The sequence below is a fragment of the Lytechinus variegatus genome, chromosome 12 (genome assembly GCF_018143015.1).
Source record: "Lytechinus variegatus isolate NC3 chromosome 12, Lvar_3.0, whole genome shotgun sequence".
NCBI classification, from domain to species: Eukaryota; Metazoa; Echinodermata; class Echinoidea; order Temnopleuroida; family Toxopneustidae; genus Lytechinus; species Lytechinus variegatus.
The window spans coordinates 2,831,233-2,845,621 of NC_054751.1; the positions used below are offsets into that span (position 1 = coordinate 2,831,233).

General features: G+C 36.8%; 1 protein-coding gene across 1 annotated transcript; it reads left to right on the forward strand.

The window, feature by feature from the left end:
• Nucleotides 1-5,562: 5,562 nt before the first annotated feature.
• Nucleotides 5,563-12,947, forward strand: LOC121425552. The gene is made up of 6 exons (XM_041621634.1): nt 5,563-5,787; nt 6,744-7,062; nt 7,884-7,919; nt 8,648-8,830; nt 10,523-10,582; nt 11,977-12,947. The coding sequence occupies exons 2-6, from the start codon at nt 6,853-6,855 to the stop codon at nt 12,223-12,225; spliced, it is 738 nt and encodes a 245-aa protein (XP_041477568.1). The 5' UTR covers nt 5,563-5,787; nt 6,744-6,852; the 3' UTR covers nt 12,226-12,947.
• Nucleotides 12,948-14,389: the final 1,442 nt, after the last annotated feature.

Sequence of the window (14,389 nt, forward strand, 5' to 3'; positions counted from 1 at the left end):
TAAAGGCAAAGGGTCTGTATTACCGGATCACTTACTCGTTTTGTTTAAATCATTACCGATATATCTATTTCCTCTGAGTCACCCATCAAAGTAATAACTGAATACCACAGCTTCTATCCAATCCTTGCCATTGAATATTCTTTGCCAAACGATACTGAATACAGAAGAGGAAATTATAAAAAACTAGGGGGCTAAACACAGATTAGCTCCATGGTAAAAACATGGGCAAAACAAGAAGGTTTCCAGCTGCCCAGTCACTGCCTAATGCAGAACAAATTTTCACACTGCGTTCTACGGTTGAAAAGTGCTAGGGATGCATGATGAAGGTAAATCAGCATGGGGACAGTTTGCAGAAGTCCAGTCTAGAGGTTATGCAGATTGGCAGACATGTGATGTGAGTTTCTTCATGCTCATTGATCTATCAAAGACTACGCCAAGATATCTTTACTGGAGACATTGGCGGCGGAAGGAAAAAAATTTTGGGGGTGTCTACCTGAAATTTTGGGATGGACATATTGGACAAGTGCTCCAAAAAAATTTGACAAGCAAAAAAAAAAAAAAAAAAAAAAAAAAAGGTAATCAACCTAAATTTTAAGGGGGAATTTAGGGGGGGACGCAGGGAAAAAAATTGACAAGCAAAAAAAAAAAAAAAAGGTTAGCAAAAAAAAATTTAGGGGGGGACCGTCCCCCACCTAAAATTTAGGGGGGGGGGACACGTCCCCCCGTCCCCCCCGCTTCCGCCGCCTATGACTGGAGATATATAGCTTCATCACCTATTAAGACTGGAGTTGTAGTCATAATAATTACGCATATGGAGATGACAGAACAAGTTACTTCGCTTTTAATCGTTAAGCTTCAAGAAGTTGACCTTCATCCAACATCGAATCCTCAGTGGCAGCACCAACAACAGCAGCTGCACGAACCTCTGTATCTTTAACTTTTGGATCAAACGTGAGGTATACAGCTGGATGTCATCAGCATAAAAGTGTACACCAAGACCAAGTTGCCACATTATAGAGCCAAGAGGAGTGATGTACAGTTTGAAGGACATGGGACCAAGGACAAAGCCATTGGAGTGCAGAATCATCAATCACTGTCAGTCTCCCAAGAAGAATGACATGTTCAGTGGTACCAAAACCGGTTGACAAGTCAAACATAACCTAGGCAACTGCTTCCTTCGTAGAAAGAGATCTCCTTGCTCTACAAAGAAATTCTTGACCTAGACTTTGATGGTGATATCTCAGACTCGCATGCAGCCTATCAGAGCTGGGTCAGCTATTGGATGCTGTTGGGTTTAATACCGATCAAAAGAAGTGGATTAATAATAACCTACAGGAACACCAAACATGTCAGTAACCCACCATCCTCTGAAAGATATCTTCGTTATCAATTAGAAATAATCTTATGAAGATATGAATGGCCAAGGGGACATTACATAATTCACTGCGGTATTGAAAGGTGCAGTCCGAGCATTTTAACACCTGAAACAAGATCTGGTCAGACAGCAGATTCTCCCTCAAGACAAAAGTTTAGGTTTTCTCTGTGGATCTGTGACATAAGAATCGGACATATCTCAAGAACACAAACACGATGACTTCGATACCAACTGCCTCCGCAGAACACTTGTGCTAAATTGGTTTGATTTCAACAATTTTATAATATGAGGCTGCCCTATCAATCAAGCCATCCAATGGAACACCAGCTCGATGATAACTGACATTGATCATTCAACACCCCGAAGGTGTTTCAAGCTGGGGGAAGCCGGATGCCTCTAAGTTGGATGAAGCGGCAATTCTTGATAGGAAAGGTGCAGTACTGCATTGGAAAAGATTTATTATGGAGATGCACATGTGATCAGTTAATGAAGTCCAATTATCAAAATTTGTTATTAAAAGGACATGCAGTGACTTATTCGCATAGGCGGCGGAAGCGGGGGGGGGGGGGGACGGGGGGACGTGTCCCCCTCTAAATTTGAGGTGGGGGGGACGGTCCCCCCCCTAAATTTTTTTTTGATAACCTTTTTTTTTTTTTTTTTGCTTGTCAATTTTTTTCCTGCGTCCCCCCCTTAATTCACGTGGATCCCACCTGAAACGTGTGTTGTCCCCCCCTAAAATTTAGGTTGATGACTTTTTTTTTTTTTGCTTGTCAAAAATTTTGGGCTAGCAACGTCCTAAATTTAGGTTGATAACCTTTTTTCGGGGCGTTTGTCCAATTTTTTACCTGTGTCCATCCAAAAAATCAGGTGGACACCCCCTAAATAATTTGGCTTCCGCCGCCAATGCTTATTCGTTGTGGAACTTTAGAACACCATAGTCTGGCTTTTAAATCATTTAAAACGGTCTAATTGATAGGCAAAATGAGACATTAGATGGTTTATAAATATGTGGGTTCAGTTCTGAGAATTTTTTTTTCAAAATTGGAACAATTTGACAAGCATAAGGGAGAACACACAAGACATTTCATTTTCAGCAGATTGTTTTCACTTCTTTTTGCTAAAGAAAAGCACACTGAATATATATAGGTTCATGAAATTCGTTGGATCACCACCAGTGTGCTTTTAAAATGCGAAGGCCCTCCCTGCAGGAATTTACCTTTGTATGCAGATGTCAGTGTGAGAGTCAGTGCATCTGTTAATGCCCATGGATACATACGAATACAAACAATTTGTAAAAATCATTGAAACTTATCATTTTCTGCCATTGATAATCAATACTTTGACAGATCCCATTACAAAAACATGCACGAAACAAATGGCACAAAATACAAAGAAATACATAAGAAATTCAAAAACAATAAAATACATTAATATTCACTGTGGTATTATATTCTAAGGGGCGTACAATCATTCATAATGATGCAAATACTATTTGTACCAAAAATATAAATATTTGAGCTAAAATAATCAAATTAAAGCATAATGATCCAAAATATGCATAGATCTGCATAATTAATTAGCCGGAAACAAAAATAACAATTTTTTCCCGAAAGATATACGTATGTATGCAGGATTTTGCAGTATTCATGTCTGTGAAAGCAAATATGAGTAAAGAACATTGTCAAAATAATATTCTGAATTATCAATTTGGCAGCCATTTTGTTTATGCAAATTAGGTGGTCAAAACATGAGAAATTAGCTTGGGAACCGATCCTATCAGATTCAGCATATTTGAATTGTGTGAAATAGTCCGGTTCCCTTACCCCAAAATGCTTCTTAAAGTTTATACAGGCCTCTTTTTCCAGAATGGCTCTAGTCTACTTGATATGGGCGTAACATTCATGACAACGCACCGTGGCGCCACGGCAGCGCTTGAACCATGCATTGCTCGTGGACTAATTTTGGGTTCTTTATTCCAATGGCTCGTAATTCTGAAGGTTTGTTAATCCGAAAACGAAATGAGATTCGTTATTCCAGGCCTTCTCACCTGCATCACGTGATTCAACATAGCAGCAGTGCTGACTTTGAAAACTACTATAACTCGCACAAGATGTTTAGTGATACTTTGTTACTCTTATTTCCACGTTTTACGAACTAGACCAATATACTTTACAGAGATAGGATGGTAATTCAATTCAATTTCAATTCAATTCTTTTATTTCATTTCCATACAAAACTTAATACAAAGTAATATAAAACAATACAAATCAAATACAATTTTACAGAAGGGCATTCTTACTTCGTAAAAAAAACAGTATAATATAGAGCATAAATGGATATGGAAATGAGGGGATCCACTAAAAAGCAAAGCTTGTAAAACTATGGATCCCCCTTGGAAAAGAAGAAATTATAGTCGACTTACTATATGCGTACATGCATGTATTACAGGAAAGAAAAGAGAAAAAGAAATCATATTGACGGAAACATAATAACTGAACAAATGCAAAGCTTTTCACACAAAGAGGTCTTCGTTGTAAAGGATATGTTGCGCAAGACAGGAAAAAAAACAGAGAGAGGGGATGACAAGACGTAGAAGACAAGACAAAACAAGAGACAGGACAGTACAAGACAACTAATTTTTAAAAAGGAGTAAAACTAAGAATGGGAAAGGGCTGACCATGAACCAGCTTGATCTGGTGATCTAATTCAGCTTGATCTAATTCAACAAATACCCCCATGTGGCCAAAGTTCATTGACCTCACATGACCTTTGACCTTGATCATGTGACCTGAAACTTGCACAGGATATTCAGTGACACTTGATTACTCTTATGTCCAAATTTCAAAAGTCAGATCAATAAACTTGCGAAGTTATGATGGTAATTCAACAGATACCCCCATTATGGCCAAAGTTCATTGACCTTTGACCTTGGTCATGTGACCTAAAATGCGCACAGGATGTTCAGTGATACTTGATTTCTCTTATGTCCAAGTTTTATGAACTAGACCAACATACTTTTAAAGTTATGATGGTAATTCAACAAATACCCCCAATTCGGCCAAAATTCATTGACCATAAATGACCTTTGACCTGTGACGTGTGACGTGAAACTCATGCAGGATGTTTGGTGATACTTGATTAACCTTATGTTCAAGTTTAATGAACTAGGTCCATATATTTTCTAAGTTATGATGACATTTCAAAAACTTAACCTCAGGTTATGATTTTGATGTTGATTCCCCCAACGTGGTCTAAGTTCATTGACCCTAAATGATCTTTGACCTTGGTCATGTGACATGAAACTCTAATAGGATGTTCAGTAATACTTGATTAACCTTATGGCCAAGTTTCATGAACTAGGTCCATATACTTTTTAAGTTATGATGTCATTTCAAAAACTTAAACTCAGGTTAAGATTTGATATTGACGCCGCCGCCGCCGTCGCCACCGCCGTCGGAAAAGCGGCGCCTATAGTCTCACTCTGCTTCGCAGGTGAGACAAAAAACTATTTTTTCCCATGTCATTGCCATTTTTCATACTGTATTGCAGCAGAAAATATGAATAGGGTACGCAATGTAAACGAGGGTTCACTTTTTTTTGAAAAAATCTGAATCGCCATTTAATGCTTTTAATTAGTAACATTTGTAAATCACTGCATCAACAGAACTACATTTTAGAAAGGATCGGTGGCGAAGAACCCCCCCCCCCCCTCCATTTAGCCCAATTAGTAGTTCTACGTCAGAGTTGGAGAAATAGAGATAAATGCATGCAAGGCTACACAAATATCAAAAAGTTTACACATATATTTTCTATAGAAAACGCGCATGAATCTTTGAAGTGTGACAACAGAACTTCAAAAGCCCTCTTGTTCTTGCGCAATCGTTGTTGAAGTGGTTCACTTAAAAGGAATAAATTTGAGTTTCGATTTAATAAAAGTTCATTGTGCTGCAACCACACCGTTATTCAGGTGTGACGAATGAATATGATATTAAATTGTATTTTCAAGAGGCAACTTGTTGAAATAGAGAGAGAGGGTGAGAGTTAGAGAGAGAGGTGAGAGAAAAGGAAAGGAGAGAGAGAACGTTGTTTATATTGATTTAGCATTCGCAATCGGAATTTCCATTTTTTCCAAGTATCATTTTCCCGGACGCGATTGACACTCTCGTCTGATTTTAATTGCGTTTCTCACCTTTATTGCGAAGCATAATTGAGGAATTTGCACTTCGGAATTTTAAAACGCAGATCTTATTTCGAAATAATGTCACCTGTTTGGGATAATCATGATAAAGGACAGTATTTAAACCCCAGTGAAATTGCAGATATATATCATTTCTTCCGTTATAGCTGCATCGGTGTGAGCTCAGATAAAAACTTATCGAATTGGCGGGTTTATATCTTTCTTCTTGTGCCAGGTAAATTAATTAGTTTTGTATCTTTTTCTGAAACATATGTTTTTTTTCTTTTTTCATTTCATTTTATTTCTTTCTTTCTTTCGTTCTTTTCTTTCTTTCTTTCTTTCTTTCTTTCTGTCTATCTATCTTTCTTTCTTTCTTTTTTTTATTCTTTTCTTTATTTCTTGTCATCTCATTTCTTGAGCAGAAAAAACTCTGTTGTAACTTAGTACAATGCATTACCACTTTGCCTCTATAATATATATATATATATATATATAGTAAAGAAATGGATGAAGAGAGCAATGGTAGACGTAGCTTAAATCAAGGTTCCCTAGAGCTATCTACCCTTTGGAAAAATTGGTGATGCCGAAAAAATGTCTCTGCCGGGAATCAAACCCGGGCCCCCAGCTTTGAACGTGTGTGTGTATATATATATATATATATATATACACACACACACACACATGTAGAAAACAATTTTGTATTTTCTTTATCCTTTTCTTCTGAAGTTTTTATTTCGTTATTCATGAGTGACCCTTTACTTCCCTGTACATTATAATCACATTGTTTTTAACAACTGCAGCACCCTTTTCACATCGGTAATTTATATCACAACAAAACCATTACACAAATGAATAAAATGATAGTTCTTAACTGTCATCATTAGAAATCATATACATGCTGTATTATGCACACATATACGAAGACCTTTATGAAGGGGTACCCCCATACTATCACCCCCTCCCCGCACTGCTCGGACCAGACTTACGCCACTGTTGGAGAGGGCATGGGACGTCTCAGTAAATTAAAATAGCCTAAGTCGAGTTGACAAGGTTTATATTTTTACTTCATTCATGATACTCTACCTGGATGACTTTTAAACCTTTCTTACATTGTTCTTCTAAAGCAATGCGTAACTTTTATGTTTTTAATTTCATAACTTCTGATAAAACATTACAATTTCTCAACCTCAGATTGAAAGACAACAACTACTTTAGGAGCACCAAGGGCTGTCTAGCTTCAAACACAATATCATTATTTCGTCAATCAAGATCATCATATCGGCAAAACTTTTACTACAAAATGACTACGCCAACCATGACAACGACCACGCTCGTGTCGCTTTTGGTACTCTTAATGACGTCATCGTTACAGGTCAAAGGTCAGATATGGACACCATGTGGGATGCGTGGTGGTGCACCGTTACCCCGGGCTTCGAAAGGAATATCAATGAACAACTGCTTCTTCAACCGTTCCACCATAATAGCTTTCAATGACGTCATGAAAGACGAGGTAAGTATAGACTTTTTTCATGCGTCAGCTTGAGGGTAACAGTGAAGTGAAATGAAATATAAACAAACATCTTCAAATATAAAAAGTATGAATTATTTTGTATTCAACGACTAGTATTGTTGGATATTGATTGGCATTTGGCCCATTTTACTTATTTTACAAACAAAGGGAACAAATTGAATTGAATCAGAGACACTGACGGACTGAGGTTATTAATAAAAAAAAAACCGCTGTTTAAAATTGTAAGTACGTTGTTTAAACCTGCTATTCTATAAACCATTGTATAAAGTGGTAAACAAGTTTAAAAAGTTTCAATTACTTCAAAAATGTTGATAAATGTTGTTAAAGATATAGGCTTAAACAACGTGCTTAATATTTTAACCAACGTTTTTACCATGTACAATGGAGTATTTCTGATAAAAGTGCCAGCAAATGAAGCCAGACAATGAATTTCGATTACAAACGATAGGTTGTTAAACGAAATACAAAGTCTTATACAGTTTTTATATGAATATCAAGTGCATTTTTAGATGATCTCTTGTCATTCCACTTATCTCTACCAAGACTGTGTCTCACGATTATTGATTTTGACAGTGGACACCAGAAACTGACATGATAGGACTAAATGGGACTGCAAATTCATGTTTATTTCCTTAAATAGTTTATACCGCTTAGATAACTTTAGGATTAGGAGCATCTTTATTCGTTATGTTTGATGTACAATCCAATAACCACCATTTTCTTTGTGATTTGATTCATTAAAAAAAATGAAAAATTGAATTTTATTATAACGATCCTATTTCGAATCTCTCGTTCAACAGTACAGAACAGGACTCAATGCAGTGATCAATTCGGTGGTAAGTTGACGAGTTTTCTTAATCGTTAAAGTTTTAATTAAGCCTTAAGCTGTAACGAGAAGACACTTCTCCACGAGTCAATTGTAATAATGATAGATGGATTGAGCGCTTTATAGCATTCAATGATGAGGTGTCATTTTTATATTCCATATAACCAGAGGCGGCAATACAAGGGGGAAGGGGATATGTTATATAATTTTTTTTTATAAAATTGTACTTGATTTGTATTGCTTTATATTACTTTGTATTATGTTTTGAATGGAAATGAAATAAAATAATTGAATTGAAAAACATATCTAGCTCAAGATTATTTTTTATATTATTTTGTACACACAGTTATTAAATTTTCAAACGAGTAAAGCGTCTACTGAAAATTTGAAGAAAAATATGTTTACTACACGTTTAATAATAATAATACCAATAATGATGATGTGGAAGCGACTGGCAGGGAACTGATTTCTGTTCAAATGAGACATTTTAACTTGAAATACATCATCTAATCTCTTAAATATTCATTTAAAGTGACTTCCACTTAACAATGTGCATTGTGCCTACAAACTTTTAAACAGGAATATTCCAGCTGCGGTTGTTTTATTTTTTGTAATCATCTGCGATAGAGTATGAAACCTATTTGAAATTCAATAAATACCATATTTGATGATTTGTTTTGCTATTTTGATTTTATGCTATCAATGATTGTTACAATGTCCCCCTCCAACCGCCCTCAGAATCCAGACGACAGTATTCGTAACAGAACGAGTGATTCGACCGTAACATTTCTCTGCCGAGGATTGGTGCTGATGAACTCTTTCATTCACGAGTTCGACCACGCTGACGAAGCCTTATACGAATTTGACGTCGATATTTTCCGAGATCGCCTTGCCGTGGCATACCAATCCCTGAACTCGTCGGTAAGTTCGATCTTAATATGATGCTTTTTTTAAGAAAAAGATTGGCAATGGCTTCAAATCTTTTAGGCTTTATTGGGGAAAACCTCTTTTTAATGTTTTGTTGTGAATATTTGACACTCGAAAAAAGTATGAGTATGTTAAGATTACAAGTAGAGTTTACTCTATCGTCAATGTTATTTACAACTACATGTATGTCATATGGGATTTCAATGTAACACATAATGATATGATATTGGATTAAGACATCCATACGTATTTAAACGAAATAAGTAGATAGTGTAAAAAACACCATATGATACATTATGTTTAGTGCTCGAATAGCAAGAAGAACCGAAAATGTATAGGTTTAAGTCTATGAGTTGAAAATGTATCTGCTAATTTGTAAAGAGATACTATCTATATGGATCTTATTTTCTTTATGTCAACAACAGATTAAAAATTTCTAAATACAAAAAAGGTCACACTGTTAAGACCTGCCCCAGACCGATGCGTTATTTCCAATAACATATCATCAATGGATTTGGGGACGGTCTCAAAGGTGTGGCTATACATGCATCACAACATGAAGAAGAACGTTTCGATCCACTTAGTATTAACTGTTTCACAATCGGCGTACATGGGGGGGGGGGGTGAGGGAGTAGCTTAGAGGGCATCAACACCTCTCCCCACTCAACAATAGTTCCACAGGCAAGAAAACAAAAATGAGAAAAGAAGAGGAAAGGAAATAGAAAAAGCAAAAATGATAACATATTTTAAATATTATGTCAAAAATTGGGTTTTGTATTTGAAAAGGTGGAAATTTTACTATCCCTCTCAAATCTTTCGGCTCATCGAGCCACTGTTCACCACTTTACCCTTGCAGTTTCGATATATGCCTATATACTTCAAATTTATGACACTTTGCGCCACGTCGTTACGTGACAAACATTGTATGGGCACTTAAAACACAGAGTATAACAAATATAAATATACGTGCAGGCCTAAATAATCGATGACTGTTTTTGTCTTAAAATCTATGTGGACTGTGATGTGCTTGTAAAACCTAGCCAGGACGGGCTAACAATTTTTTTTTTGGGGGGGAACCGGGGAATTAAAAAAGGTCATCAAAATTATGTGGGGGTGTAGGGCACTCTGCCTCTACCCCCCCCCCCCTCCGATACGGTAGTGTTGGTGGAGATGGTCTGTTCCCACCCCCCCCCCCCCGATTTATTTATTTATTTCAAATATTTAAAAGAAGGGTAGCCCAATCAGCAACAAGCTTGTTTTCGTTGGGGCCCTTCGTAAACAAACACAAATATCAAACATGGTGACATATTCAAATATAAACAAATAATAGAGCATAACACGCTAGTGTTGGCGGAGATGGTCTAATTCCAGCCTCTTGAATTCACTTCTTCAAGACTCTTAAATACGAACACACGACATTAATTACTTTATATTAACCTTTATCTTGAATATGTTTATACAATAACTTTTATTTCTATTCTTTGATAATTAAACACTTATGACTTTTGCAGGCAGCCTTTTAACTCATACTTATTTAATAAATATTTTCATGTTTTTTTTTTGGGGGGGGGGTAGTCTCGAGTAAAACATTCGATGCCCTATTCTATTCATCAGTTAGATTTTGTGTATGTAAATGAATTTAATTTCATTCATCTCCATCAACCATATTCTCTTTTTGTATTACAGCTTACTACAATGGTTACAAAATGTCCTCTTCTTACAAACGCTCCATTACAACTGGAAGAGGTAAGATTTCGAAACCAACTTGAACCCCCTAATTCTAATTAAATCAATTCAAGATTTATAGAAAGGCAGGGATGTAGCAAATAAGTTGATAATATAGTTTGTAAATTTGAAAGAAAACTTATCACGCATTTAGATGGATAAGTATATTAATTAAAATTCAATAGCAATTATTGATAGGCAGGATTATTTTCCCGTTCTTACGTGACAAAACAGCTGGACAGTAATGGTAATGAAAACAAATTTATCATAAAATTAGTCGTGAAAATATGCATTGCTATTAAAAACAGGCCCATAAAAATTGGCCTATGAGAACGAAAATGAAAATTTCCCCTTCGTTCTTATTGCATAACATTTCTGTAAAATTCCTTTGAAGGATAAATTTTGGAAAGAAGTGCGTACTATAATCGTTCCTGCTATAGCCGGCCCCCGCATACTCTAAATTTCAGGGATTAACAGGACTGTAGTTATGGGGACCAATCGAATTCTGGATTTAATTTGAATCCTTAAAATTTATTTTAAATCTTGAGAGAACTGAATTTAGATCCTTTAGAATTTAAAAAATGAATCTGTAGGATTCAAAGTTAGTCCCTAACTACTCCATTTGGATTTTTTTCAAATCCCTGCAATTTTGAGTGCACCCTTCAATTTAGTTATTCTTAGTCACACACTGAAAAGATATTGGGTGAAACTTTAACCAGCACGAAGTTAATTATGTGTTCAACCCGTCCAACCATGGACCTACTAAATTTGGAGCGTTGTGGCCCAGTGGATTAGTCTCCGGACTTTGAAACAGAGGGTTGTGGGTTCGAATCCCAGCCATGGCGTAATTTCCTTCAGCAAGAAATTGATCCACAATGTGCTGCACTCAACCCAGGTGATGTAAACAGGTACCGGTAGGAAGTAATTCCTCAAGAAGCTGTGTGCGCTCTGAACGCCTATCTTAGCCGGGTAAATATTGAAGCGCCTTGAGCACCTAACAAGGTGGATATGTGCGCAATATAAATACCCTATATTACAACCAATTTTTGGCAGTATTTTACCCTTTGCGGGAAGCCTATTGTCCAGTAAAATTAAAAATTAAACAACAATTATTTTGGGGCAAGGTTTTCCTCACACTAAATAAATAAAAATGCCCAAAAGAAATGCCCAGTGTTGGTTGGACACATAATTACCCTCATGAAGCATTTTTAACCAATATTTTTTAGAGTGCACTTTCCTTACGACGTCCTTACGTCGAGTCGGAAACATTTTTGCACCAGCTACATATAGGTGGCTTGAATAAAAATGAATAAATTCGACTCGCCGTATGGCCGCCGTAGATGAAATGTGACAGAGGTATTACCTAATATCTGCAGTTTCACAAACCAGACGCATGTTTTCTATTTCGCTCGCAGGAGGATACACTTGCAACTGTTTCCTTGGCAACAGACCAACACAGAGAATCTACCTGGACACAGTTCCTGGTCGAGGTCCAGGGCAAGCTAGCCGATCTTCTAGCACCACGGTTTACCGGCCCCGACCGGCGGGAGCTCCTCGCAAGCAGCTGTATGCACGAGATACTCTGTGCTGAGGGTACAATTACAAATGCAAACTTTGACCACACCCCCATCAACGCGGAGGGGGGCTGGCAGTACTGGGAATAAATATCAGAGCAGAGATTCGCAGTCAATAAAATCGCGTAGCGTTGTAGGAGGGGCTTCGGGTCACCAAGGCTTACAGAACATGCCCCTCCTACCCCACAACCATATGATATGTTCAAGTAGTGAAGGGGTGGGGAATAAATAAGTAAGAGTGCTATACGATAAGCCAGTTCGTAGTTCCTTTCTGCGCATGATCAAAATATTCTACGCATGATCAGAGGAAGGTCATTTGTACTAAAGTGACATGGTGGTTTAAAATCGAATGAGATAAGCACCAACTTTGATGTCTTGATTATTCATATATTCCTTTGAATAGTGGTATTCATTTACATCCATAAAAAACAACCATGCGTCCACGAACGATTGGTATTTCACTGTTTGCCAAGTACATTGTGCAACATATATGATATGCATTCAAAGTAGGAATTCAACAAATACCTTCATAAAGGTTTCATTGGTGTGTTATTCTAGTCACTTGGTCTATTAAATTTCTTCATCCTGCTATGTAAGGCAAGCTTACTTAATATCTTGCTTTGAAATCTGCCTATCATAATGAAAGAAATGAAAGGTCATTTGACCAAAATTGTCCATGAAGTAACTACGAACTGGTCTATTACACATGCATTGTTATACTGTGACGTCACCTTCAGGGTATCTTTCAAACTCCTGTCAAATATGTTGGCGCCGTCCCAGCGTAATTCAGATGAAACTATTGAAAAGGGGATGAGGAAATTGTAAAATGGGAGGGTATCAAAGTGATCACTGTTAATATTGACACTTTGACAGGCATACACTGATTACTTGTATATTATACATAATTTGTAGCAGGGCCGACTCAGCAAAAACTCAGTGGTGTTATCAGGGGCCGCGGAACGGGTTTTTAAAGGGGAGGGGGGGGGGGCTGAGCCAAAAGTGGGGCACTGACCATGCAAAAAATCACAATCATATGGTAATTTTTACGTTTTTGTAAACGGTTTTTGATAAAAGTGTGTGTGTGTGTGTGGGGGGGGGTGGATCCAATAAAAATTAACATTATGTTGAATAGGATGTCCTATTATGTTATATAGATAAAGTAGATAAATAAGTGAACACCCAAAATGCGTCAATTACTTTACACATATTCAATTTATATACTTACGCATTGTTATTCAAGACACTATATCGTGACTGTTATAACTCAATTAATCAAAATCAAATATAATTTCTACTAAAAAGGTCAATATATACTACTGGAGAAATGGAGACTTGTTGGGCATGATATCTCTAGATTTATTTTTCTATGTACTATATTTTGCAAGTTTATGGCATCATTGTCAGAAACACTTTTATCTTTAGGAAATAATTATTATATTGTAAATTTATATACTGATTATATTTATGCAGAAAATTCTCGTTGCCAGTGATGTTGTACAGTCTGGATAAAAATTTGAAATAAAAGCATTAACATATCTCATTGCGATATACTTTCTGTAAATATTATTGATGACTTTAACAACAACGATGATGATGATAATGATGATGATGACGATGATGATGATGATGATGATGACGATGATGGAGCGTTGTGGCCCAGTGGATTTAGTCTTTTGACTTTGAACCAGAGGGTCGTGGGTTCGAATCCCAGCCATGGCGTAATTTCCTTCAGCAATGAAATTTATCCACATTGTGCTGCACTCAACCCAGGTGAGGTGAGGGGTAATAATAATAATAGATTATTTCTAGATAGATGGCGCAATATGAATGCCTATTATTATTATTGTTGTTGTTATTATTATTATTATGAAGAGGAGAAAGAGGAGGATACCGATGACGGTAGATTTGATGACAATGATGATGATGAGGTGAAGGAGGAGGATGCCGGTGATAATGATGATGATAATGGTGATGATGATGCCGATGATGATGATGATGATGACGATGAAAATGGTGATGATGATGATGATGATAATAGTGACGACGACGATGATGATGATGACAATGATGGCGATAATGATGATGGCAAAGCCGGTGATAATGATGATGATGACATGATGGCTATGGTGACAATGATAATAAAGATAGGCATGGTTACGATGATGATGATGAGGGTAGTAATAGTGGTGGTGGTGGTGATGGTGATGATGATGAAGATGATGATGATGATGATGATTATGATGATGATGAAGAG